The 25,161-nt window shown below is 45.0% G+C and overlaps 1 protein-coding gene across 4 annotated transcripts in view; it reads left to right on the top strand.

Moving 5' to 3' along the window:
* The window catches only part of MAD1L1 (mitotic arrest deficient 1 like 1), a 348,924-nt gene that overhangs the window by 243,989 nt on the left and 79,774 nt on the right, over window positions 1-25,161 (top strand). For all 4 annotated transcript variants that reach the window (XM_042037256.1, XM_042037260.1, XM_042037259.1 and 1 more), the window contains one exon: window positions 14,452-14,642. In XM_042037256.1, the coding sequence (XP_041893190.1) occupies window positions 14,452-14,642 (191 nt within the window). The remainder of the gene's footprint in view (window positions 1-14,451; window positions 14,643-25,161) is intronic.

Genomic DNA, 25,161 nt, shown 5'->3' with positions numbered 1-25,161 from the left:
AGCTATTGAATCACAGGGCTGGGACCCGGCTAAAGGTCGGGTTTGTGTCTACGTACATGAAAGCAAGCACAACCTCTTCTTTCCAAAAGCACTGGCACGTGGAAATGTAAAAGTTCTTGTCTGTGAATTCTGCAGCGCTCACGTCAGGGTTGGAAGCAAGCAGACAGGTAGGAAAAGGCAGCTTCCCAGTTGGGGAGGATCACATCAAGGGACTGATGGAGTTTAGGAGGTGTGGGCACAAGCTTACAGCCATTATTTTTCTCCAGGGTGGAAGAAAATGTTTCTGCCAGCAAATGCAGACAGTGCCTGGAAGCAATTTGAAAAGCCAGGCTGACTCCCATGGCTTCCTGGCCTCTAAGATAACCCTTTTACCTGTGTCCTGTATCCCACTGCAAAGGTTTCCTGGTGCTGTTTTTTCCAGCTCATGCTTAGTTTCCACAGCTCTCTCTCTGCCTCCAGCAGCTTTTGAGCTAACTTTGCACTTAAAACTTCTTGCCTTTTGTAGTTTGAGTTGTGTGATAGAGGATTGAATGCCTTGCATCTTTAGGGAAAGACAGTCTCTCCTTCAAGACATGCATGGACTTACGTATCTCTGCTGCATGTTAAATTGAAGGATTTTGCCTCTGTTATTTGGGATTTCTCAGTTGTTAAAGCCTTTCAATGCCTTTCATTAGCAAAGGGACATTAGGCTGACAGAACCAGTTTCTCAATCTCCCACATTTACTCACCTGCATCAGTTCTGCTGAGCTTAATTTTCATTATAATCCACTGGGTCACCTGTGCTCCGTCAGACTGTTCTCTCTAAGGTTTTGTTTCATTAGAACTTTATTATGGAGCTAATTTTATTTTTTAAAGCCATCAAATTCAAGGCTGAGCTATGAATTTTCCTGTTAAACAGGAAGATATCCCAGGTCTGTGCCGTGATTCAGCAGATTCTGTGTTCTCAGGGCTGTCACCAGATCCATGCTGTCGAATTAAGTAGTATCCTTGACTTCCTTTCCTTTAGCTCCTCTATCTGTAAAATGGAGACAGTGCTAATCTCTCACTTGTGTGGCTCCGTAAGGTTTGTCCAGCGCTTCAAAGATGCCAAAGACAATAAAACTGCCAAGCCTCCTTTCACTAACAGGATTGATGATTTACACCCAAAATGCTCATTTTTGTGCTAAAACAAGATCACCTGAAAGATACTGTGGTTGGAACCATCCCAAGGAAGGGGGAGGAGGAAACCATCTGTTACACAACAGCAGAAATGTTTCAGGGCATTTGCCTGGGAAGCTCTGGGTGACGAGTTTGGAATATGAAGGCATATTTATATGGATGGAGCTAATTTTCTCTAAGTTATTCATTTTTCACTTAGGGAATTACCTAATCTTACAAGAGACTCTAGGAGGAAAGATTCATTTATTCTCTGTCTCATTCAGCCCCAGGCAAGCCTGGAGATGCTCTGCCTCTTCCAGTTCTGCTTTTTTAACTGATTCTATTAATGGAGCTTAAACATTTTCTTCTTCTGGATAAAAAGGGTTAATCTTTCTCATTCCCACTCACCCTTCTCCTCCTCTTTTTCTGGAGAGTTCTTTTTTTGGCGGCTCTGGCTGTTTCTATCATCTTCTCCCCCTAATCTGCCACTATCTGAAGAATTCATTACATTTCAAATCAGAGGCCTTGCTGCATACATTAGCAGGTTTTAATAGACTTGCCACGACTCAAAAAGGAGGAAAAAAAGAGAGAAGATTTAAAACTCTTGTCTTGCCGAAAGCAGACAGATTGACTCAAAAATGACTCAGTCAATAAAAGATGAGTTTTGAAAAGGCTTCCCTCTGCTCAAAGGGAGCTCGTATTCCAGCGAATTAGGTTTTTCTAAGCCCACTGTCAGAAATTAATAATACATACAGCATGTAAAATGGATTTAGCCCTCTACAGCCTTATACAAACATATCTTTGACTTGCTAAATGTGACACGACTACCAGGATTTTCCAGCCTTTATCCCAGGAGTTTGTCATCTCTCCAGAATGGTGACCTCGGTGGAATTTTTAAGCACATTAAAAAAAATTTGCTAAATGAGATTTTAATTAAGAATATGTGTCTACTTCCCTTACCCTTTTTCTCCACCCAAACCCCTGCTGTCAGAGCATATTATTATTATATGCTGTCAAAATTATTCCAAAGGCTCTGGTTAAAACTCTCAAGCTCTTTGCTTGACTCTTTCAGTAGCCTTCCTTTGAAGAAAGATGCTGAGCCTTCTGCAGAATCTTTAATTTGGGTGTGTTTTATTTCTGCTGCCACAAAAAGGCTTATAGGCCAATAAAATACATCTTTCTTAGGAAAAAAAGAAAGGGCTTCTGTCTTATTAGATCTATCCACAAGTACTGCGTGATTTGAGTTCTTCCCAGACGGTCCTGCTCACCTTGCTTAAGGTAACTCAAATGTGCAGGTGTGAAATCACTCACCACCCCTGTTTGTTCCTCCATCACACTCCCTCAGCTGATAAGAATAAAAAGTGGTATTAATTTTATCCTCCTTGATGATGTGGCTAGATTCAAACTGGCCTTGTTGTAACCACAGAGGGTGTTCTCTTGAGCAGGTTGGTCTATACAGACTTCTGGATGGCTGTGGGCTGACTGCGTTTGTCCACCTCAGTTTTCTCATTCTTCCAAATCCCACTATTTAATTATTATATATATTTTTTTTTTTAAGATATCAGGGTGGTTGACTCGGTCTTGAAATCTTTTCTGCATTCTCTCTCTGAAAAATCTTTTTCCTCCACCTTTTTTTTTAATTACTTACTATGAATTACCCTTTAAGCTAACTTTGCAAAGTCACTGCATGTCCTTATTTCCTCATGGATCTATTCTGTCCCCAGCTGTATTATTCTACATATTGGCTGTGGACTTGTGGAATGTCCTGTGTGAAATGTGTTGCAGCAACATGAAGTCTGACTCTGGGCAATATCTCCTAGATGATGCAGAGAAACTTTTAAAAACATCAGTGAAGAAATGAACACACTAAAGTGCTCCATTTTGGACCATTATGTGCTCTATGGATGTTGCTTGGGCTTGAAACAAGCAGAGCTCATAATTTTTTTAATATGTTTATAGGTTCTGTGAAAAGTCTGAGCTTAGAGTTGTTGACAGTATGCACCCAAAAGTGCAGCAATAGTGTGTTCTTCTTTCCCACCATCAAACAGAAGACTTGCTCAGATTTTCTTGTGCTTTTCTGGCTCCAAAGAGATCTCTAATCATGGGTGTTGGTGTTTAGAAGAATTTCCATCAAAGTAACAAGAGGCATTTTTCACAGAGCTGAAGGTAACGAGCTGGTTCAGCACTAGCAAAAGTGTTTCACTGGGTAAGAGATTCCTACTTTTGTCTCCAAGGTCAGACTGTTGCTTTTTTTGTTGGTGGTGGTTTGTTTTTTGGGTTTTTGAATATAAATCTGACATCCCAAGGTTACGATCCCAGGGTTACATCCCTGGTTCCTTGGGTGTGATTTCTGGTCGGAATGTGGAATTAGCAGCTGCTGGAGCATCACTTAATGGGATTTTCTCCCCCCTAACTCCCCTAGGCCAGGTTGGATGGGCCCCTGAGCACCCTGATCCAGTGAGTGCCCTCCCTGTGTGGAACAAGATGATCTTTAAGGTCCCTTGCAATCCCAACCATTCTGTGATTCTGTGCAACTGGAAATGGCCTGTCCTCAAAGGACACCCAGGAGAACATCGCCTTCTCCAATGCTGATTTCCCCGAAGAAATCCGTGTGACTGAATCTCTTGGTCTTTCTTGCACAGGCAGGGACCCTACTTACTGATTTCTGTCAAGAGCCATGATAATTGCTTCCTTGGAATTCCACAGGACTTCTGCTCTTGGCCCCACTTCGTTCATGAACATTGGCCAAGCAAATGCTGGGTCTGGGGTTGTATTACAAGATACAACCAGGAGTTACAGAGCAATCCCAGGAAGAGAACACTTGGCTGTCTTGCATTTGTCCAGTCCTTGGTGTTTAAAATGATTGGAAAACCCAAATGTACAAGACCTAGAAATCAGCTGGATTTCTGCAGCTGGAGCTGGTGCTGGAGTCATTCTTCCTCAGGGTCTTTTATTATAACATACCAAGCTCCTTCCCAGGATAAGTCTCCAAAGTTAATGTCCTATTATCTCATGTCATAATCAGGAGCTTCTAGTTTTCTTTTGTAGATGTGCTCCTGATGTTGGTGTAGAAATGAACAAAACTGAAAGCAACAAGCATGACTTTAGTTTTTTATTTGTTTCCAGTTCATTTTTTAATCTCTTCCATGTTCTCTTGATTTGAGAAAGTAGTTCTCCTGGTGGATGTTATGTCTCTTGAGCTTCCAGCTGCTTTTCTGGGACATAGCCACCCAATAATCTCCTTGGGAATAATTGCTGGTGTCTTTTCGGATAATTCTTGTGAAAGGTGACAAACTGCTCGCCACAGTGAGATGTTAATAACACAGAGCTGCCCTTTGTTTGAAAGCTGGTGCAGAAATTACCCCATGCAGTTGTTGGAAAATCAGACTTGTGATGGTAAGAAGTGAGGAATGGATCCATTCATTTGCATATAATTCCAGGCCTTTTGTGTCATCTTTTGTGTGAACCATACAATTTCCATTGCAGTGGGGAACGTGTGCTCATAATACAGAGGGACAGGAACATGGGCTCGCTCTCAGCAGGAGTCAGGGTTAAAGACATGTCATCTGCTGAAAAGGAGGAAAACATGGTCTGCAGGAACTACATCGAGAGAAACAGCCATGGATAATTAATGAATCCAAGTTATTACACCAGCTCAGGGGAGACCGTGCATCCTGGTGTCCCCTCTGAGTAGGCATCAGAAAAAGGGAGGAATCTGTGTCCTTCTAGGGGTGTATTGAGCTGAACTGTCCCTGCATCTGCCCCGAATCACAACCAAGACTTGCTGCATATTTTTATTGTAATCAGAGGCCCCTTTTACCAGCCAGATCCACTGCAGCTGTCTGAGGTGGACCATCTTTCTCTGTGGCACTGAAATTAAACTCTTAAAAACTCTTTAGACTGCAGCTGACTAGCATGTTCCCAGTGTAGGTTTCTCAGCTTTTTCATAAAAAGATGATGTTTTTTTGAAAACAAAGGGTGTAGGTGTCTCTGTTCTCTTGTGATTTAGAGTCAGAGAGGTCCATAAGTACTTGTTTTACCTTTTTTGTTCTCCCTTCTCTCTTTCTAGGTAGCTAGGTCTCTCTGAGTAGGCAGTCAGTCCCAATGATGAACTTTACAATTGGAGCCTTAGTGCCCATCTTCCAAAATTTCTAATAAAATTGCATGAATATTTAATACCCAATTATTAAATATTTAAAAATTGAAAACTGAACTGGCTTGGAAGTCAGCACATGATGAATAATTCAGGATCAGGAGAGGAGGCTTGGCATTTGGGCTGAGACAGATGTTACCTTTCCTGTCTCCCTGCCCAGACACGGTGTCCTCCAGCCTTAGCATAGTTTGTGGACATTGCTTGGAGACATCAAGCCTTTACCTCTTGGCCAAGAGCATCAGCACAAGGTTAAGGGAAAAAATAACCCTCCCTCATCCATAGTAACATATCAGACTCCTGCAATGGAAATAAAAGCTCCAGAGGCTGGAATAACGTGATTGAAAGCCTGGTTATCCAGGAGATGGCTCTGTTTCCAAACATCTTTCATGCTCCAGGGAAATAAGTTTTCTTGTCCTTATATCTGTGTCACAATCCTGCAGTTCTGTTGTTTGAAAGTCCTTTTCCCCCTCTTGCTCTGCTGCTGCTCCACAATGAACCCATGCTCCGTTCTGCTCCAGCACGAGCATCTTTAAAGGATTGTTTTCATAAAGTGGACACCAGATAATGAAGTAGAACATGAAAAATATGCCAATAAAAACAGGGCAGAACCTGCTATCCCGTGAGAGGAGGTCTGGGGCACTCGGAAGAGCGCTCAGAGGAAACATCTGATGTGATTCTTGAGCAAAGTGCCTTTGGGTCCTGCTGCAGGAGCACAAAGAGCAGGGAGAAGGGTTTGGGAAAGATTTGACTAGTTGGCATCCAGAGAGCTTTCAGGCCAAGGGCAATACATTTGCAGAGCCAACACTTCAAAACATTATTAAGGGGATAAACTGGGGAAAAAAAGGATTGAATAGAAAGAGCGAGCGGAGGCTTTTAAGAGCTTAATTTCCTTTGGAACAGAAGCCCTAAAACAAACCCCACAATCTTCTGCCATTAAAAACACAAGTAAGGTGGCGTGCTGCAGAGCCTTGCCTTTCTCTGTTGCAGTGCCTTTGTGTTCTCCTCCCAGCTGACTGAAGCCTGTGCATTTTCCTGGCTGTGCCCCGCAGGCTGCGCTCAGCGCCCGTGGGGCCATTGGCTGACCTTTCTGAGCCACCCTGCCTTGGGGACAGGGCACAGTGTCACAAAAAAGGGACTTCTGGAGATGGGAATGGGGTTGTAAAGACTATGAAGAAGTCATTATATGGGCAGAAGGGCTTGTTGGCAGCCATACTCCCAAACAGTCGGGGAGTCTGCAGCGTTTAGGGTTTGGTCTGTGCATCCCGAATCAGAACTAAAGGGTATCTGTATGATATCCTGCCCCATCTCAGCATCTGTCTTACACCACAGAGTTACTTGGCAGTGCCTTTAGACATGGGAGGAATCTCTTCAGGCATTTGTTAGTTCTGTATTTTGATTATCTGCCTGCAAAGCTACAAAATTGTTGTGTTGTGAGCACAGATTTTGCAGTGGAGGGAACAGAGGGAGACAAGAAACTGTAAGTAACATAATCTTGGACACTACCACTGAGTCAAAATAGCATTTTCATGAGTCTCAGCATCAGAATTTGAGTATAGAAAGTTCCTTGAGTAAGAGCAGAATGGCTTTGCTCCTAGGAAGGCTTGAAATCATCTTTTGCCAGCGGTGGAAAGCTCCCATTCACAGCTTCGGTGAACATCATCAGCTAATAAACTGTGAAGCACTCTCTAATGCATGATTGAATATTGTCCACCCTGTGCTGTGAATGACTAAAACTCCTTCAAAAAGTCTTCACTGTGAGAGGGAGCACACATCTATTTCTGGAGCTGTTTTTCTCATTTGGTTTAATAGCAGATGTTGGGCGCTGTTTCGGAGGTTTAAATGTGTCCAGTGTTTTGGGGTAGTACTGATAGTAGTGATGTGCCAATGGAAACAAAATGATGGGCAGAGTGCAGGGGAGGTGATAGACAGAGGATAAATTAATCTATTAAATGCTTCTGCAGACCACCCTAATTAACAATGCATATTATATATGTTAATTATATAGTTCTTAGGATTAATCTTTTCATTAGACACTTGGGTGGTTTCAAAGCACTCTTTTTCTTGGAAGCAGCTTCGTGGAGAAGTGATTCTCCTTCATCTGACAAATGATGTTATGGCCCTGGTTTTTGCTACCTGACTTCCCTGAACTACAGCCCATGAAAAGTCCCACTGACTTTTTTTTTTCTTTTTAACTCCAAAATAGATTACCTGGAAAACATGTGGGCTGGAAGAGTTATGCCTGATATTTGCTGGCTAGTTCTAGAAGCAGAAGTTAAGCACTTTCCTGTAAACTGAAGTGACACAGTGTATTTGTGTTTTTAAGGTGAGGCTATTTTTTGCATCCAAAGTTAATGACTTGCTCCAGCTCTGGCTGACATCACTTTGTTCTGAGAAGTGCTGTTGGGCTGTAATTGCCATATGGAAGGGAAATGTGGCTGGAGGACTTTAATCATCGTTTGGGAGGTAGAGGGAGATGTCTTCCTGCCTGGGTCACAATTTATGACCAGTGTGACCACCCTAATTTCCAAACTGTTTGTGCCATATCATGCTAATTGATGAAGTCCATCTTGGGCAATAAATAGTTCTCCTGAGGTTAATTTATCCTGTGTCTGGGGTGTGTGTTGCCATCCCCACTGAGTTCTGTATTGCTGCAAGCAGGCTGCTCACACCATTAAAGCTACAGATTTTAGTGGTACCCGGGGTCTCATCACACAACACTGTGCTGCCTCCACTGAGAACAGCTGCAGGGGTGGCTGAGGAGCTCAGCTGAGCTTCCAAAAGCCCACTTCTTTTCTGCCTGCCCCCACTCCAAAACAGCTCTGCCCACAAGGAGAAGAAGGACAGAGAAAGCTGCAAGCAGTGCCCAGGCTGGGATCCCCTGGGAGAGCCTTTTGCTCAGTGGTGGTTCGTTGGCCAGCTTCAGGTGTCCTGGTGAGTTTTGCACCTTGGTGTTGTAATCTCAGCCTCAGCAAAAGGAGGGAAAGAAAAACACTCTTTACTTGATCCTGATCCGTGTTCTGTGTGTAGGATCTGCCAGAGAGAGTTCATGCTTTTCCACAGCTTCCTCTCTCTGGTCCTCAGTGTCCTGCTGCTCTCACCCTTCCAGTGTCCTCTGCTACTTTCTGCAAGTTGTCTGAGGTTAATTAATTATGGACTTCTTTCCAAGAAGTGGTACCTTTGTAAAGGTATGTGGGTTGTCTGAAACGGGGCCTTCAGTCAACCATCTTCAGTGAAGAGAAATATCTGGGAAATGGTTTTTTAGGGGAGAGTTCTTGGGCAGTGCAAGAGCTGCAGCTGGTCGTGGTGGTGGAGATCTTTACTTGTGCTGTGCTGCCTTTGAAAACTCTCTCCAGAGTTGCTGGAAGGGCAAGCTGGTGGCTGGAGGAGGGGGCTGGGAGATGCATTGAACCATATGGTACATACATACACGGTTTAAAAATACACCAATGTTGACTGATCAAATAAATACCACTTAGGTTTCAAATTGAGCAGCCAGTGCGGTCTGTTGAATATAAAACTCTTTTTACCTTCAAGAAAAGTTATATTTCATGGCTGTAATGTCACAAATTTCAAGTTTTGCAGAGAGCAGTGTGTGAGGCTGCCAGACTGTAAGGTCGAGTAGGGGTGGAGTGGGGCTGTGCAGTCCCACTCCCCCAGGGCATAAAACACGCCTATAAAATCCAGCAAAGAGAATTTTATTTCTCAAAAGCAATGGTCGTAAACTTGCCTACATCAGAAAATGTTCAGCTCTTCTCCTGCTAGCCTTTATTTAACACGATACAATTTATTTTTATGTTGTGCCCTTCACAGAATATCACAGAACTCTTTTCAGACGCTGCTCCTCATAAACTGAGGCTGGCAAAGAAAATTTCAGCTTGGGGTTTGAGCAGGGGAATGACTGGAAGGGTCCCAGGTGCAGAGAGTCACGTGGGAAGGACAGACCTGCAATGGATGGTGTAATTCAGCATCAGTTGGGGGTGCAGGGGGGTGATTAAGGGGTGCCACTGCATGGCAGCAGCTTCTGTAGATGGGGCAGAATAAAGGTAATTGTGGCCTTGCTGCTTGGAACTGAGAAACCAATGTTCCCTCTTCCCGTTATGGACTTTGTGTGAACAAGGTGGTTCTGGCATCCCTTCTGTGAGCTGGAAACAAAATTTAAGCAATCTCTTGTTTAAATAAAGCATGGTTGGTGATAATGCAGCATCCTCCATAGCACTGCTGGGTGGCGTCTGTCTTGAGGCACCCTGGCACGGTCAGCAGGGACAGGAGTTGATGTGTAAATACTTTATCCTGTGTATGTGGAAGTGAGCGACCCCCAAACATGTCACTAAGGGAAGGTAACCTTTAATGGAGTTAGAAAGGACTGCAGGCCTTTCTGAGAGAGATACATATTAGCTGGATTGCTGCTGAATTAATGCAGCTACATGGCTTGTGGCATCTTTGAGGATGGGCAGAACAGATTTGTATTTTCCTGAAAAAGACTAGTGACACGTTTAATTTCATGCCACTTTTGACATGCTCAGAGCCACATTGTTTCCTCCTCTTTCCCTGGGTATAAGGTTAAGTGTGAATTTGGTTTTCTTTGGTGTAGAGACTGCTATTGTTATTGATTGACCCGGCTGCACTCAGAGCAAGAGCCAAAGCTGTGGTATTTCCAGGCTGCTCTGAACAGTTTCAGATGTAAGGAGTGTCAAAGCAATGGAATAAAAAGCAGTGACATTTTCAATATGAGACCAAAAAAGCCCAACTCATATTTTATTTATTTATCCAAAATAGTTTGAATTATTCATTAAAGTCAATGTAAGTGTGTGAAAATACAAGGTGTTTCAAGAAGCAGTATCATTAGGAGGAATTAATCATTTGGCAATATTAATTCTCTAACAGATTAATGATTTTTTTTTTTTTTTTCAGTGAGGATATTTTTTCCACATCAAACTCTTTGGGACAGGCAACTTTTTGTACATACTCTCGGCCTGAATACAAAGGAGATGGGAGAGTATTTCTATATATTTTCCTGTTCTCTCTGTTCTCCTTTATTTTTTTTTTTCAGGCCAGTCGTTACCCCCAGCCAAGGCATGGCCTGCCAAGCCTCATGCTTATTTTCTCAGTTCTTATTTGTTTCATTAACCTGGAGATGCTTTGGCATCCCTTCTTCAGGATGAAGGGTGTTTGTGGTGTGACTTTTCCCCATCCATGGCCTCTGCAACTTCTCTCACCTGTTGTGTGCAAGTTGAACAAGGTCAAACACAAGAACTCAGGCTCTCTAAATACAGAGGTTCTAGATTTCAAATACTGTCTTTTAAAGATGTAATTAAACCTAATTCTCCAGATGGCAGGAAAGATCAGAGTGGATCAAGATGTTCAGTGTTCTGTAGGTGGTAGATAAAAGGGGTGGACACACCAGTGCTGTCACCAGAGCCCTGCTCTGCTACTGCCCCTGACCCATCCCAAAAGGATCTCCCTCTGTTCTGTGGCCTCTGTTGCTGTGCCTTAAGCACTGCTCTGAAACAGCTGAGTTGCACTCTGTGCCAAATGATGACTTTTAAATCAATTTTTCCTGACTGTGCTAGAAATTTGGCGGGAATTAGCGGTATTAGGTGAGGCTTAAGAATTAGCATTGTCACGGCTTTGAATTCAGATGCAGAGCAAACAATGAGCTGCCTCATAGCTTAACATCTTCACTTGATGGGGCACATATTAGAAAGATTAATTACTGTCCCCAAGTCCGTGCATATGCTGCTGTCCTGCTGGCTGGGTGCAGGGAATCTGCAGTGCCACTTCTGTACTTAGACAGATCCATGGTGCAGAGACACTCCATAGGTACCCAGTGCCTAAAAATATATATTCTGTGCCATTTTAGACACCTCAAGGATGCCTGAGACATTGGCCTGGGGCTGGCTGATATCACACAGAACCTGCAGGAAATCTCTTTCCTGCAGAAGCATGGTGGAAAGTTACGAAAGACATCTCAAATGGCTTTGTTTGAGCAGTGGGATCCCACCTGACTTTCCTCAAGTCTCAGTTTACCTTCCTATCAAGTTACTCTTCCATGGATCCTGCTCATGATGTGCTTTCTTGGTTGTGTCAGCAGATCCCTCAGTGGAAAGCAGGGGAGCAGTCACAGTGCTGAGTGCTGTCCTGAGTTAAACCAGGAACAGCCCGGGGTTGAATCGCTCCCAGGGGATAAACGCTGCAGGAGGGAGGCACCAGCAGTCGCTGTAGCTGAGCTGCTGAGGGCTGCGGTTTAATTGGGCGTAAAGGAGGAGCAATCTCTGTTTTACAGTCAGGGTTCAATGGGCCTTTCACTGGGGGCAGCTGCACACTCAGGCACTCCTGTTGTGTCCCTGTGCCTGCTTGGGTTTTTTTCTGCTCTGTCCCTAAGCTAAAGAAGCCCTGCTGGACAAGTGCTGATGGAGTCACAGAAGGGATGACAAGGCTTTATCCCACCCCTGGCTGGCGCTGGCACATTCAGCTGCATCTACATTAGCAGTTCCCGAGTTCAGCACCTTGTGCCAGTGGCTGACACAAGGCATCTCGAACGAGCAGATAAGTTTTTCATGCAGATGAATTCCTCCAGCCAGGACACCAACACTGCCGCAGGCTCTGGAAAGAGGGCCAGGAGGAGCGGCAGGGAGGCAGCAAGGGCACGCAGTCGGGGGTGAAGGCTCCCTGGCACTTCAGTTACACTGGAAAGCCCCAGATTTCTTGCATAAAAAACTGATTGTAGTCAAAGTTTTTACTTTCTCACCCTGAGGGTAGTGGAGGGAAGCAGTTGCCATCACTTAGTTGCTGTTGCAGAGTCAGAGGGTTCTTTAACTAGGCCAGTGCTGTTGGGTGGGGGTGAGGATGCTCGTGGTGGCCACTGGCAGGACCGAGTCTGAGAGACAAAACAGTGGAAAGGTACTAACTCTTCATGAATAACAAAAGCTGTTCAAGGAGTTAATGAATTAGGGTGCCATCCACCTCCAAGGTTATAGAAGTTGGGAAGGCAACCTCTGAGATGCGGTAGGAAGAGGCAGATTTACTTTTCCAAGGCTAGGCTGCATTTATTAGGGAAAAAAATATTGCTGTTGGACATGGGCAATATATTAAAGGCAGTGCTGTCTCTGACAGTGACGAAATGTTATTTACCACTGCAGTGTGGTCACTGAATTTTTACTTTCATATATAGGATTTTGTCCTTAACAGTTGCCTAGCTGAATGAAAACAAAGAATATCTAGGTCAGAGCCACCCGTTTACCTCCCAGCTTCAGAGACTGATTACTTGATTAATCAAAGACCAGACCCAGCTGAGATGATGGGGAAAGGGTTGTAACAGTCCTGAGAAGGGCTGAGTTAATCACACATTGATGAGCTGCTGTGAGTGGGAAGGTGGTTGGTCAGGCAGAGCCCTTTTGAGCACATGAGAAGGGACTGTGTGTAAGACACAACTCTTTGGGCCATTAAGAGTGGTTTGGATATTCTCTACTTACTTTACATCCCCCTACAATTGGGGGTTCCCTGTATAGCAGGGTTTTAATGAACCAACTGGTGATGTTCCCCACAACTGGCTTGCTCCCCTTCATAAAGCAAGATGAGGCTGTGGGGAGGCCCAGAGTAAAGGCAGTCATTGCTTGTACATCACCACCACAAGCTGCTCAGGAAGGTGGAGCTCAATTAGCTGAAGGTAAGGAGCTGGCCAGGGTTAATTCTCCCTGTGTGGATGCTCTCACTCAGAAGTAAAGGGACATGCAATTCTCTTCAACCATTAAAGAGTTCCTGTCCTTGCCTGGGGATTAAACTGAGTTGAATTAAGGCCAAAGTACTTCTGGTCAGGGGCATCCTCAGTGGCATTTGGGGCACTTTAACTTAACACACTGAATGGTCCTTTTGTCCCACCTAGAGTGCCTAACTAAAGCAGGAGAGGTGTGACTGGCATTCTCTGGGTGTGTCAGCAGCTGCTCAGAGGTGAATCACTGGCAAGTCCATGGCCTTGCAGTTTCCATCCTACATCCTCCCTGCACTGTGCCTGGGAGGCCAATGGAAACACTTTCCAGCAAATACTCAAGCAAAAAAATTTCCAGCTCACTTGGGAAGCAATAATGTTTTAGTATGGGCTCTATAAACCCAGCCAAAAACATTCCTCATATTCCAGCAGTCACCTTGCACTGAAGTTCCTGCTGTCCTAGTGCTGGACCTGAACTAGCTAAACTCAAGACATATGGGCTACAAATGCTGCAATTATGTCCCTGATCACAGCACAAAGCCTTAAACCTCAGAATGACAAAGAGGTATTCGACTGAGGAAGTCTATTTGTTTGCTGTTAGAGTCAGGATTTTTCCTAACCCTGGACTGCAGTGTTGATAAAAGAGGCTGACTTGAGAGACATCTCTAGTGTATATTAGAGTAAAGCCAATCTCTGTAATTAATGGGATGATAAACTGAGGTTTAATTACTCAGAAGGCACCTTGGGTGAAAGATTCATGGTAATTGTTGTGTATCCTCTTGAAGGATTCACAGTACTGGCAGCTCCCTTTGTAGCAATAAAACACAGGGTGAGTGGCAGGCAGTCTCCCAGGACCTCTCTGATAGGGACTAGTCCAGTTAAGGTAGCAAATGCAAAGAGGCATTGGTGCTCTCTGGGCTTTTAATCACAATAAAAGCCCCTTCCCAAACCTTGAGGGACTCCTAAGCAGTGTGTCAATTTGAGATCAAAGCACTTACCTCAAATCTCCTCTATTGGAGGAGATTTCCCTTGTAGGCAGCTTCCTCCTGATGCAACCATACAGAGGCGTATTTTGGACCGTTTTTCCACTTTATTGCTTTGTGTAGAGGAGCACCCTTCTCTTGGGTTGAGTGTAGAAAACAAGATGTGTGCATGTAGGGAAATGGATGTTATAGCTTTGAATTTTGGTAATATGTTGTTAAAAGACTGGCTGAGCAAAAGGAAAATCCATCCCACCAAGACATGTCTGCTTTCCTTATTCCCCAGTTTGCTATCTTTCAGTCTGCTGGGGCCAGGAGGAGAGGCATCCAGCTTGCTTGTTTCTTTACTCTGCCTGCTTAATTCACTTTTTAATTAACCTTTTGAATTCACTCAGTCTGGCCAGCATTGTAAGTACAGCACAAGGGCTCTGTGCCGGTGCCATATAAGAAAGTACCCATTTTCTTCCCTTACCCAGAGCTGAAGAAGCAAGTGGAAAGTGCAGAACTGAAAAACCAGCGCCTGAAAGAAGTTTTCCAGACCAAGATCCAGGAGTTCCGCAAGGTGTGCTACACACTCACGGGGTACCAGATCGACATCACCACAGAGAACCAGTACCGGCTCAGCTCCATGTACGCCGAGCACCAGGGGGACTGCCTGCTTTTCAAGGTAGGTCTGTGCACCCCTGGCTGCACCTGCTTCTTTGGGGTTCATGGTTTTCAATGTGCCAGGGTGTATTTTCTCTTTCTCAGGAATTAGACTGGAAAATCACTGCCCCCTGCCTACGTGGCAGAGTGTCCCTCGTGAGGGAAGTAAAGATCCTTTCTCCTGTTAAAAAGTAGGAGGTTTGACATCTGGTCTCCCACTTATATATCAAAGTCTGGAGTAAAGAGAAGAGGCTATATATGCGTAATACCTCAGGCATCTGGCCTGGCACTTCACCTTTTTATATTATCAGTTATATGCCGCAGTAATAAAACCTTATGTAACCATCAAGGCTCATCATTACTTCACTATGAGATATATGTCCCTATGTTTTTTTACCATCCTCTAGCTTGTCTGCGTGTCATCATCTTGTCTTTATGTAAATTGGAATCCCTTTTGAGCAGCAACTCATCCTGGTGTGTGTGAAGTGCCATTTATGTGAACAGCACAGATGAGTAGCAATAACAGTCTGTCTTCTGTCTGTCGGGTGCTGTTCTGGTCTGGCTGGGTGGGCTGTGAGGTTGTGGCTTGATAGAGGGGCTGTTTTTCTGCTGTGTTGCCTTCCAGCTGGCAAACTTGGGCTGATGCATTAGAGAGCTGAGGTGTGACATTAGAAGTCACCAAGCTGTTAAGTCCTGTCTTTACGATGGTTCAAGTGCCAACAGCCCAAGTTTACAGGTCACTGGGAGAACTTTCTTCTTCTCCATGGTAAACACAACAGCACTTCAAATCATACCTGCCTCCCACTGATCCTCCCTAGGGCAAATCTCCTTTTTGAAAGGTTTTGGAGTCGTTCAGTACAGGAGGGAACTCTACAAGCAGGAAGTGGGGAAGTTCTGTTTCTGCAGACCTACAGCTGTGTGCCACACGTGGATGGCTGCAAGATTGTTTCTCTCCATACCAGGACAAACATTTTCCCGTTCTGCAACTTTAGAGCCTCAGGAAAAAAAAATAAAACAACTAAAACCCAACAAATAAAGCAAGCGAGGGTGTGTATAAGACAGCGCGTAGGATCTTTGGTAAAACTAGGAAAATATCCCCAAAACAGTCATATTGCTTGGCCTTAGGAGAGTTCTGGACTACCTGAGACACATGGCAGCAACAAAGGAAAGCTCAGTGCCCAGGGAAGAGAATAATTCTATTGGTTTTAAGGTGCTGCCATTGAATCCCAAAAGCAGTGCTCTGTTGAGATGGTGCAGTGCTGCTCTTAACACCTCCAGAGACCTCTGCTCACACCTGTAGTGGTAAATATTTAGTGTATGATACTTCAGCAGGCTCCTGGAGATGTCTGTTGGATGCCATGGCCAGGCAAGTTGCAGTTTTTTCTGCACCACAGGAGAGTTGCCATGCCTGGAGAAAGTTAAGAAAATGTGAGAAAATTGTATGTTGGCCACATGAACCAGAACTGGTTGGCAGCTCAGGAGCTTCTCTCCAATAGGAGCAAACCCTCCTTCATGAAATGGCAATATAAATAACTTATATGCAGGAGAGGGGATAATAAAGTACCGAGAGAGATTTCTCTCTGTACACATTCTTCCCGCTTTCTCTTCTTCCCTCGAGTGTTTATTCCCAAGTATGTTCCGAGGAGGGAAGTGAGTGTCACCAGGTAGAGAAGATCTTGCATTTCCTAGAGCCAAGGGCGGGTCATTTATTGATTCTTGGAATTCCTCAGCCTCCCTGACCTCACCACCTCTCCGGACAAGAGGAGCAGATTTGCAAATTAGAACATGAACAAGAAAATTTCCGTCTCTTTTCTCCCTGTTCAGCAGATCGCAGACAATTCCCACCGACTGCAGCTTTGAATAGTAGTAGAATATAAACAACAAATTATTTCCTTGCTGAGTCCAGGCAGCTGGTTCTCATGTATGTATGAAGGCTTGAATCCTGACTACAGCTTCCAGCAGGGTTGTGCGTTTATGCTGTGGAATTTCTGAGCCGTAGCAGACTGTGGGTGTTTGTGTGCATTTCATTAACCCAGAGAGGTCACAAAGCGTGGATGCTATTTGTATTTATTCTATTCAAGCAGTTTATGGAACAGGGTCTATATAATTAAACCAGAGAAGTCCCTTGGCACTTTACAAGCTTCTGTAGTTCGGCTGTAAACTTTAAAAGCATATTTCAGTAGCACTGCTGGTGGCATTTAATTTTAAGTGAGGGATGCAGGAGGAGCTCCTGTAACGTAACCCCTTCAAAGCTAAATGAAGATGAAAGATATGCTTGGTTTTCCTGGCCAAGGTGTGCTGTTACTCTAGTGGAGCTTATTATCTACCTGCTGTATGTGTCCAGCCAGTTTGCATTAATTTGGATTACAGCTCCAGTGAAAGGGTTAATCACAGTGCTGTGCTGGGAATGTCAATGACTGCATCCATAAATGAGCACTGAATTCCAATGAAACCATGCCAGTATTTATTGGTGATCCCTATCAGTGCAACAGATGAGCTCATCAGCTTGAAGGATGTTCCAGTGATTTTCATCCCCTCTGTGAGTGCGTGGGCAGAAAGGCACATCTCAGGCTTCACAGCGCGCTCCCGCTTGTTTGCTCCTTTTTATTGTTTCAATTAAACGCTGTGGAAAGCACTGTTACAGATTCCTCACCAGGAGTTTAGACTCTGACGATTTTTTTTGTGGGCTGTAATGCACTGTACCTCCTGGGGCACTTGACAGGTTCGTATTCCATTCCCATTGCTGCTCCATTAGATGTGTCCAGCCATGGCACAGATTTTGTGTTTTCTGTGGTGTTTCACTGGTGTGTCTAGACCAGCCCACCCATCAGATATCCAGGAACTGCATCGACTGCCTTTGTAACAAGCCATTAAAGATATCTGTTAGAACAAACAAGCATTGCAGGGGAGCCTCCAGATCAGCTTATCTGGCTCGGAATGAGGCGGTGGCAAATCAGGCTGTCATTGCCTGGCCAGGTGTACATTGTGCTGTTTATCCTTGTCTCTGGCTGGGTCCTGAATGGGAGTAAGGAAATGAGGTCTTTAGAAAGGCAATGACAATTGTTTCAGACAAAGAAAGTCCTTCAGTAAACAGAAAGACTGGTCAAATTTGAAGAGGAGATGATTTGGAAACACTTGTGCAAATGAACAAACAGTGGAAAGAAATTAAATCGCAGGCTTTTGTCTTTCTGTGTGCCTAAGGACACAGTCCCAGCCAAAGCATTTGAAGTCAATCAATTTTAAAGGAAAAGAGTATAAATCCTTTTATTTGATAGACCCTATGGCTTCAGGGAACTACTGAGAGCAGGAGGCCAGTGCATTTTCTAAAATGCTAAGATATCTTTGTGGACAAATAGTAATATTTAGTTTTATGTTAAATATGTACATTTACCTGAAGCAGGGACATTCACAGCTCTCTGCTTGGAGGGGTAAAGGCAACTCCTTACTATAGAGGTTAGGAAGAGAATTCCCTTTCGTTCTGCTTATTTTTTGGCTTGGGTGTACAAATGGTTTTGCTGCTGCTGTGCTTGGCAACATTCAACTTCATTCTGTGGAAATGGGAGTGAAGACCTGAGTAAAGAAGAGGGAGTAATCTGTTCTTGATTATCCTCAGTGCTCAAGTAAACTGTTTGCAATGTTTCAGCGTGAATGTGGGGCTGGTCACTTCTAAAGGATCCTGGGCTGAACAGGTCATGGATCTGATCCTGTGTAATTGTCAATGTTCACAATCTTCCTGGTGTCAGATTCCTCTACTTTCTTAGAAAGGAGTGCTCAGATTCTTGATAATTCATGCTTAAGTTATTTGGGTCTAAATTGGTTGGGAAGGAAGTTAAACCAGACAAACTCTTTCCAGTGTCACAGTGGTGTTATGTGTCTGAGCTCATAAACAATCCTGGCCAAAGGCTGCCTTTAGACAGATATTTTCTATATCCTCAGAGCTTAGTCCTGCAGAGTACAGAATTCTCTGTGCTTCCAGGTCTCACCTGTGTTATTATTTTCTGTCAAAATTATCAAATGAAAACCCAAACACCAGCAGTAGTTCATTGAAGAGCATCCTCAGGTTGATAGGCTGTATTCCTTGAGAGAGAATACCCGAGATACCAGACAGCAAACAAAACCAGAAACATCTTGACATAGCTTGAGAACGTGGCCAGCTCCAGGGCTGGCACTTCTTGCTGCAAAATAAAACCTTTATTGGTGTCCTGTTGGATTGGTAATACGCTCACAAAATCAAATAAAATCAACCTACAGCCTGATAAATTAAAAAGCTGTGCAAAGCTGGTGTGCACACACCGTCCTTGCACACCTCTTTAAGGAGTTAAATGCAGAATTAGTTTGCAGATCTGTGAGGGGAAACTGTAACTATCAAACTTTGGGGCCACCTGAAAATGAACACTTGCTCCTGATGTCAATCACTGTAGATGCATAGGAGTGTAAAAAAGGAGAATGGGGTATTTTTTTCCTTTATATGGAAGGGTATGGTGGAAGGGCAGACACCACCTTTAACCGGCTGGGTCCTCCTTTGCTTGCCCCATGGCTTGGGCAGCTCGCTGACCTCTTGCTTCTGTATTGACCAGGTGTGTGAAACACAGTAGGGCAGCAGTGTGCACAAGATGTATTAGTTTAATTCTCTTTTCTTCAGGAGGGAAATGAGGCTGGATTGAACAAGAAAGAACTTGGAGGCTGTTTTTCAAACTCAAGGTGATGCTGACAAACTGCTGCCTGAAAGGGGGAAGCAAAACTCGTGTGGTTAAACGTGCAGAGAGAGTTTGTTCTGCTGAGATTCCAGCATAGTCTGAGAACAGGTTGGGCCGGGGCACACTTGTGAATCATGTACACCTCAGAATAAGCAGGATGGTTAATGCAGGGATTACTTTTATTCTCCTGAGTGCTCTTGTTTCATCTTGAAGCTGACAGCACTGTTGGGAGCTGTGATTCTTGAGTCCACATTCTTGGCATACCTGCAGTTTCAGATATTCCTCCTTGAACATAGCAGAGTGTCTTGGAGAAGTCTGTTGTAGCTGTTTGTTTCTTTTCGTATCTCTATCTTCTCCTCTCTCCTCCTCTTCACCCTTGATGAGTCTCAAGGGGGGAAGGAAATCGCAGTTTTGATGGAGAGCTATTCTTCCAGCCACCGTCTCGCACTCTTGTACACACAATCAAAACTAACAATGGGGCTCATCGGTGGAGCAGGCCAGGCAGCAAGAGATTGATTAGGGACTGTAGGCCTCTCTTAACTCCTCATTCTTGTTAATTACAGGTTATTTAATCTTCATATTTTGATTTCAATTTGCCTGTGTGGTTGTTGGAGACTTGATTTCAGCTCAGCTCTGAGGGTGCCTGCCATCGCTGTGCCTTCCTGCTGGATGATTGCTGGGATTCCTGGGAGGGTCAGCAAGCACCCATCTTGGGTTGCACTAATCAGCAGCCTCTAAAAGGAGCTGCTGAGCAACCTATGGTGTTACAGCATCAAATCCTGTGTTTAAACTTCCCACTCATTATTTTCTTTCAGATATTGTAGCAGCCTGTTTTGTGTTAGGACCTAACTTTAATTCTTGCTACTGTCTTCAAATTGCTCTTCTTCATGCTTTTTTTCCTTCCTTGCACAGTTTCTCTCTTACTGTATATGCCTTCCCTGAACAACTGCCTATTCCCTAGTGCACATTAGGGCTTTTTCCTTCTCTGTTTTTAATGAAGCCAGTCACCTCGAGTATAGTGGAAAAATCTAACAGAAGGTTTTCTTGTGACTGCAGATTTTCTGAGCAAAGGCCTGAGGAGGCTGGGCTGAAGCCTTCTTCCAACTGAACAAAGGGAATGCTCTCTGTCAGCCTCTCTTTCCCACCTGTACAAGGTGGACGATGCTCCTGCCAATGTCACTGGACTGTTGTGAGGGTAAATGGACGGTGCTGGTGGGGAGCATAGAGCACCTTTGGGCTGGGGAATACCCTCCCCTGTTACCTGCCAGGCTGGCACAGTACCCATTTCCAGTGTGTTGGCACCACTTGCTCCTCTTCCTGCCATGCCTGAGTCTGCCATGGTAAACCCAGGCATGGAGGTAGTTAATGCTGATGATGTTGGAGCATGACAGTGACAGACTCTTTCCTGACGAGCAGAATGGTGCATGTGAGGCTTTCTGAAAGGTCAGAGGTTTGTCTTGCTGGTGGGTGCATCCTCTCTGTTGGAGTGACTGATGTGTTACCTGGTGAGGCAGATACAAAACCTGTCACTTCACAAAAGCAGGCCTGGTTTGGGACAGGAAACATGAGGCTGGCTCTCAGCTGCCATCTGAGCTTCAGGTTGTCTCTCTGCAATTCCCTGCTTGTTTTGTAATCATCAGCTGCTGACCACCAAGTTGTTTTTGCACTTTCCCTTCCTTTTGCTCCTTCATTCCTCAAGGACACGGCAGTGCCACTGCAGTATTCCCAGGTTTCCCTCCCCACAGCACCCTCCTTGCACTGGCATGAGCTCTGCCTCTCCGTCTGTACTTCCTTTGGCAAAGGAGCAGGGCACTGAAAAAAGGCAGCTTTGGAATTATCCACACAAATTCTTCACCTGACTTCAGCCCCCATCACTGTCAGAACTGCTGATCGCCTCATCCAGGCTGTGACAGGCATCAGCCATCCCAGCTGAAGGACCTCACCATCTTTCCTGGGCTTCTGGTGGCCTTGGCAGCATTAGATTTACAGTTGGACTCGATGACTGTAAAGGTCTTTTCCAACTTAAACGATTCTATGATTCTGCAATAACAATGACTAACAAAATTACTGGAATACACCTTTTTTTTTAGTAGGTTTGCAATTTATCTCCCTCCAAATCCCCTACTTGAAATCTCTTATTTAATGAAACACAAGTGACAGCCTGTGCTTTCTGGGGCTTGTCACGTGCACCGTCAAGGAGCACAGGTCACTGATAAGAATTTAATTAAACCAGAGCATCCAGGCTGGTGTGGCAACATGTGTGGCCCTGGAGGGACAGGGGGTGGGCATGGGGCAGGTCGTGCCTGTGCCCCAAACGAGAGCCTGTGACTCCATCCTGGTGCCACGGGGCAGAGCCGGGCAGCCCTGCACAGCACAGAGGTGGCAGTGCCAGTGAGCAGGAGGCAGAGCAGGTCCTGGCTGCCTTACCTGCTCTAATAAAACCCTCTCTCTCCTCTCTCCCCCCCGCCACGGCCCCAGCACCCGCGTGATTGCAGTTTGCTGAAGAAGAGTTGTTCTTGTCGCTGGCTGTGCCCAGTGTCCCTGTGGGAGGTCTCGGGAGAGGAGGATGTCTGTGTCCGCCTGCTGCTGTGTTTGAACAGCTTACAAAGGACTGTGTGGGCTGGCAGGGATGTGTTTATGCACTGTGAGATGAAGACAGTGTTAAAGAAGGGATAAAGCAGAGGGGACATAAGCAAAACCCCTCCTGGATTCCCGTTCCCATCTCTGCCGCTAAATCTGCTCTAGGTCACTCGACCTCCTGGTTTTCTCTGTCCCTCTCACCTGGGTGCAGGATATTACAATTCATGGACTCCCAGGGGTTTGAGAAGCTTTTCAAAATGTCCTGTGGTGGGGAAGCTGCATGTGGATGGGTTGGAGATGTAACCAGGGCAGATGGCTTTTCTTGCACAGCAATGGATGCAGGAAATAATCCCTCAGGCACATGGTGCATCCCGAGGGGGCTTGGGGCTGCACTCATGCTCGTTTCCTTTTCTGTGGGTTCCCACCACCCCCAACTGGCATTAAATATCTTCAAATAATTTTATTTATTTATTTATTTATTTGAGTCTCTGGTAGTTGCAAAAGATGTTCTACTTAGGGGTTGTGTGATCAGCACTCTTTAAGGAAAAGGCAGTGCCTTGAGCCTGGGCGATGGGGGAATACCAAGCCTCCCTGCAGCACACATAAGATGGGTGTTTTGCAAAGCAGCTTTTGATGCACGCTTGTTACTGTCCCTGGCTGCTCTGTTGTGATTTTGCAGAACATGCAGAGCCGTGTCAGCAAACCACAGCCCGCTGGTGGCTTGCATATGGTTCTGTTCAAAGCTGCACATGAAAAGCAGAGGAAATTGCTGGAGGTTTTTATCCTTTCACAGGGGAAAAGCCTGGAGTTTCTGGGTACCCTGCATCTCAGTTCATCTTCCCTGACTGCTCCACAGTCTCTGTTGTTTGCTGTCCTTGGACAGGAGGGAGGGGACAGGTCAGCTCTTGTGCCTTGGGCCCGTTCTGGGCCTCTGTGCAGGTGTTGGTCTGCTCCAAGGCAGCACGTTCTGCCAGAGCAAGATTGTCACAGCATCTTCTGTGCCATCCCTGTGTGACAAAAGCTGTCAGGGACTTCAGCAATCCCTGTGGACCTTTCCTCCACTTGTGATTCCACATGGACACCCCTGAAGCCTCTCTTCAGCTGGCTGTGAGGGGTGGGTGGTGGTGCACAGGGCATGCAGTGAGAATATTGCCAAGAGACTTCAAGATGACTTTTGTACCACTCCTTCACCTTTTCCCTGTATGTTCTGGGAACAGGTTTGTGAGAAGACCTCCAGGAAAAGTAGTTAGTTCCAGGAAACAGCTCTGAGGTGCAGCTGGTAGCATCCAGCAAAGCACCCACCAGCATGTGAGTGCCCAGGTCACGGCAGCACAGCTCAGCCTGCACAAAGCCACCAGTGGAGTGGGTGGCAGTCACTGCCTCTCTTCTCTCTTGAGTAAGCAGCACATTGTTTAAATACAAATAAAATTAGGTCTTATCTCTTCTTTTGGGAGTTATAGCTACTGCCCGTGCTTGAACGGGGCAAAAGATGTTCTAACCTTGAGGGAGGGAAGAGGGTGTGTGTGTGTATAAAAATTGTTCACAAGTATGGAGACACAGTAAAAGATTCTCATGCTGGTGTGGCCCTGGGACATCTATTGCCTCCATCTGAAAGGTGTGTCTGGGCTCATATAAAGGTCTTCTCCTTTATTTGTTGTGAATATAAATGCTTATGTTGTGCCTTCATGTAGGATTTCAGTTGTAAGATTTCAGCCTAAATTCAGTTTGGGTGATGGGGTGGTTGGCTCTTTCCCACCACATTTGGCAGGTGAGGGGGAAGGATGGAGTGGGGGACTAGTGAGAAGCAGAGAATGGGGTGTTGTGGTCACAGGTCCCCTTTGGCAGCCAAAGGGCCACCATCAGGAGCGAGACAGGAGCCAGCATCTCACAACCATACAATTCCTCTATCATCCTTGTATTTCTTCCACACTTCACAGTCTAAAACCTCAATTCTTACATGGTTCTTAGCCATGAAGTTGGCACAGCATAAACCAGTTAATGTGCTTTCTCTCAAACTGGCTTGCCAGCTAAAGATAAGAACCCACATTTCAAAGCTTTTTAGGCAGCTCTCCTTCATGGGATCCCAGCCTCTGCTGTGTTTGGGTTTTCCCCAAGACCCTCATCTAAACAGAGGCCTCTTTTTTTTTTTTTTTTTTTTAAATGGAACCACCTGTAGAGAAGCAAAGATAATAACTATTGTGAGCATACCTTCTGCTTTGCCCCCAGGCGTCCTACCACTGTTTGGAGGCAGTTACTGCTGGAGAGGGTTGGAAGCACATCAGGCATCCAGTCGTGGCAGTTCCTGAAGATTTGATGCACTTCACAGCATCAGGGAGTGTTAAGCATGGTGTGCCATGCAGGCTCTCCAGATCATAACGTATCACTGGTGCAGTGTCAATCCATTAATATCGCTGTGTCCACGGAGCAGTGACAGAATACAGGAATACCCTGAAAATCCTCCTGGAGAGCTTTGTGCAAGGACTGACTGCTGGGATTCTGGGGGATTTCTACCTGACACTACAGAGCAACAGTGCTTGCAGCTCAGCTTTTTACATTCTGTATACTTAAGGAATTAATACTTCACATGGATACAGCTCTAATAATTTAATAGTAAGGATAATATTAAGGATTTGATAATGTATCAACTGTCTTCATTCACATTCATGGAAATGGTAAAAAAAAACCTCTCCTGTTCTCACATTTGCTTCAAATAGGCAAGTCCACGAATTGTTATAACTCCACACAGAAACCATTCCCACTGCTCCATGTGAGTGTTAGTGCTACGAGCAGGTAACTTAGTACTGTTTTAGCCCTTTGTACCTAATGTATTTTCTATTTTGCCAATTGCATGAGAATGTCCTTTGAGGAAGAAGTACTGAAAAGTATTTTATGTCAAATCCGTCTTATAAGGATTTGTAGCTAAAGCACATCGCGGGCGAAGCAGGGAATTTGAGAGCTGAGGATGACCTCCAGCTCTGATAACTCCCAAGATTATCTTTTGATGGCATCTTTTACTTCCAAAAGAAAACAAACTAGTCTGCATGTATCTTGGAGGGAATATGTCAAACTGAGACTTGAAAATTTTAATTTGTCCCTACTCTGTTTTAGCTAAAGCAGGTAGCTGATAACAGTAGATCTATCTCAGCCGTGTTCTGGGGAGCTGTCATAAATTTAAACCTTTAAATGGAGGGTTTGTCTGTCTTAATGGAAGGCTCTGGAGAGTGTTCCATGTGCTGGCTGTCACTTTGCATTTCTGGGACGCAT

The sequence above is a fragment of the Corvus kubaryi genome, unplaced genomic scaffold, assembly GCF_017639235.1.
Source record: "Corvus kubaryi isolate FWS band 111438036 unplaced genomic scaffold, C.kubaryi_AGA036_p1.0 37387, whole genome shotgun sequence".
In the NCBI taxonomy this organism is placed as follows: domain Eukaryota; kingdom Metazoa; phylum Chordata; class Aves; order Passeriformes; family Corvidae; genus Corvus; species Corvus kubaryi.
This window is presented reverse-complemented; position numbering and strand designations above follow the sequence as displayed.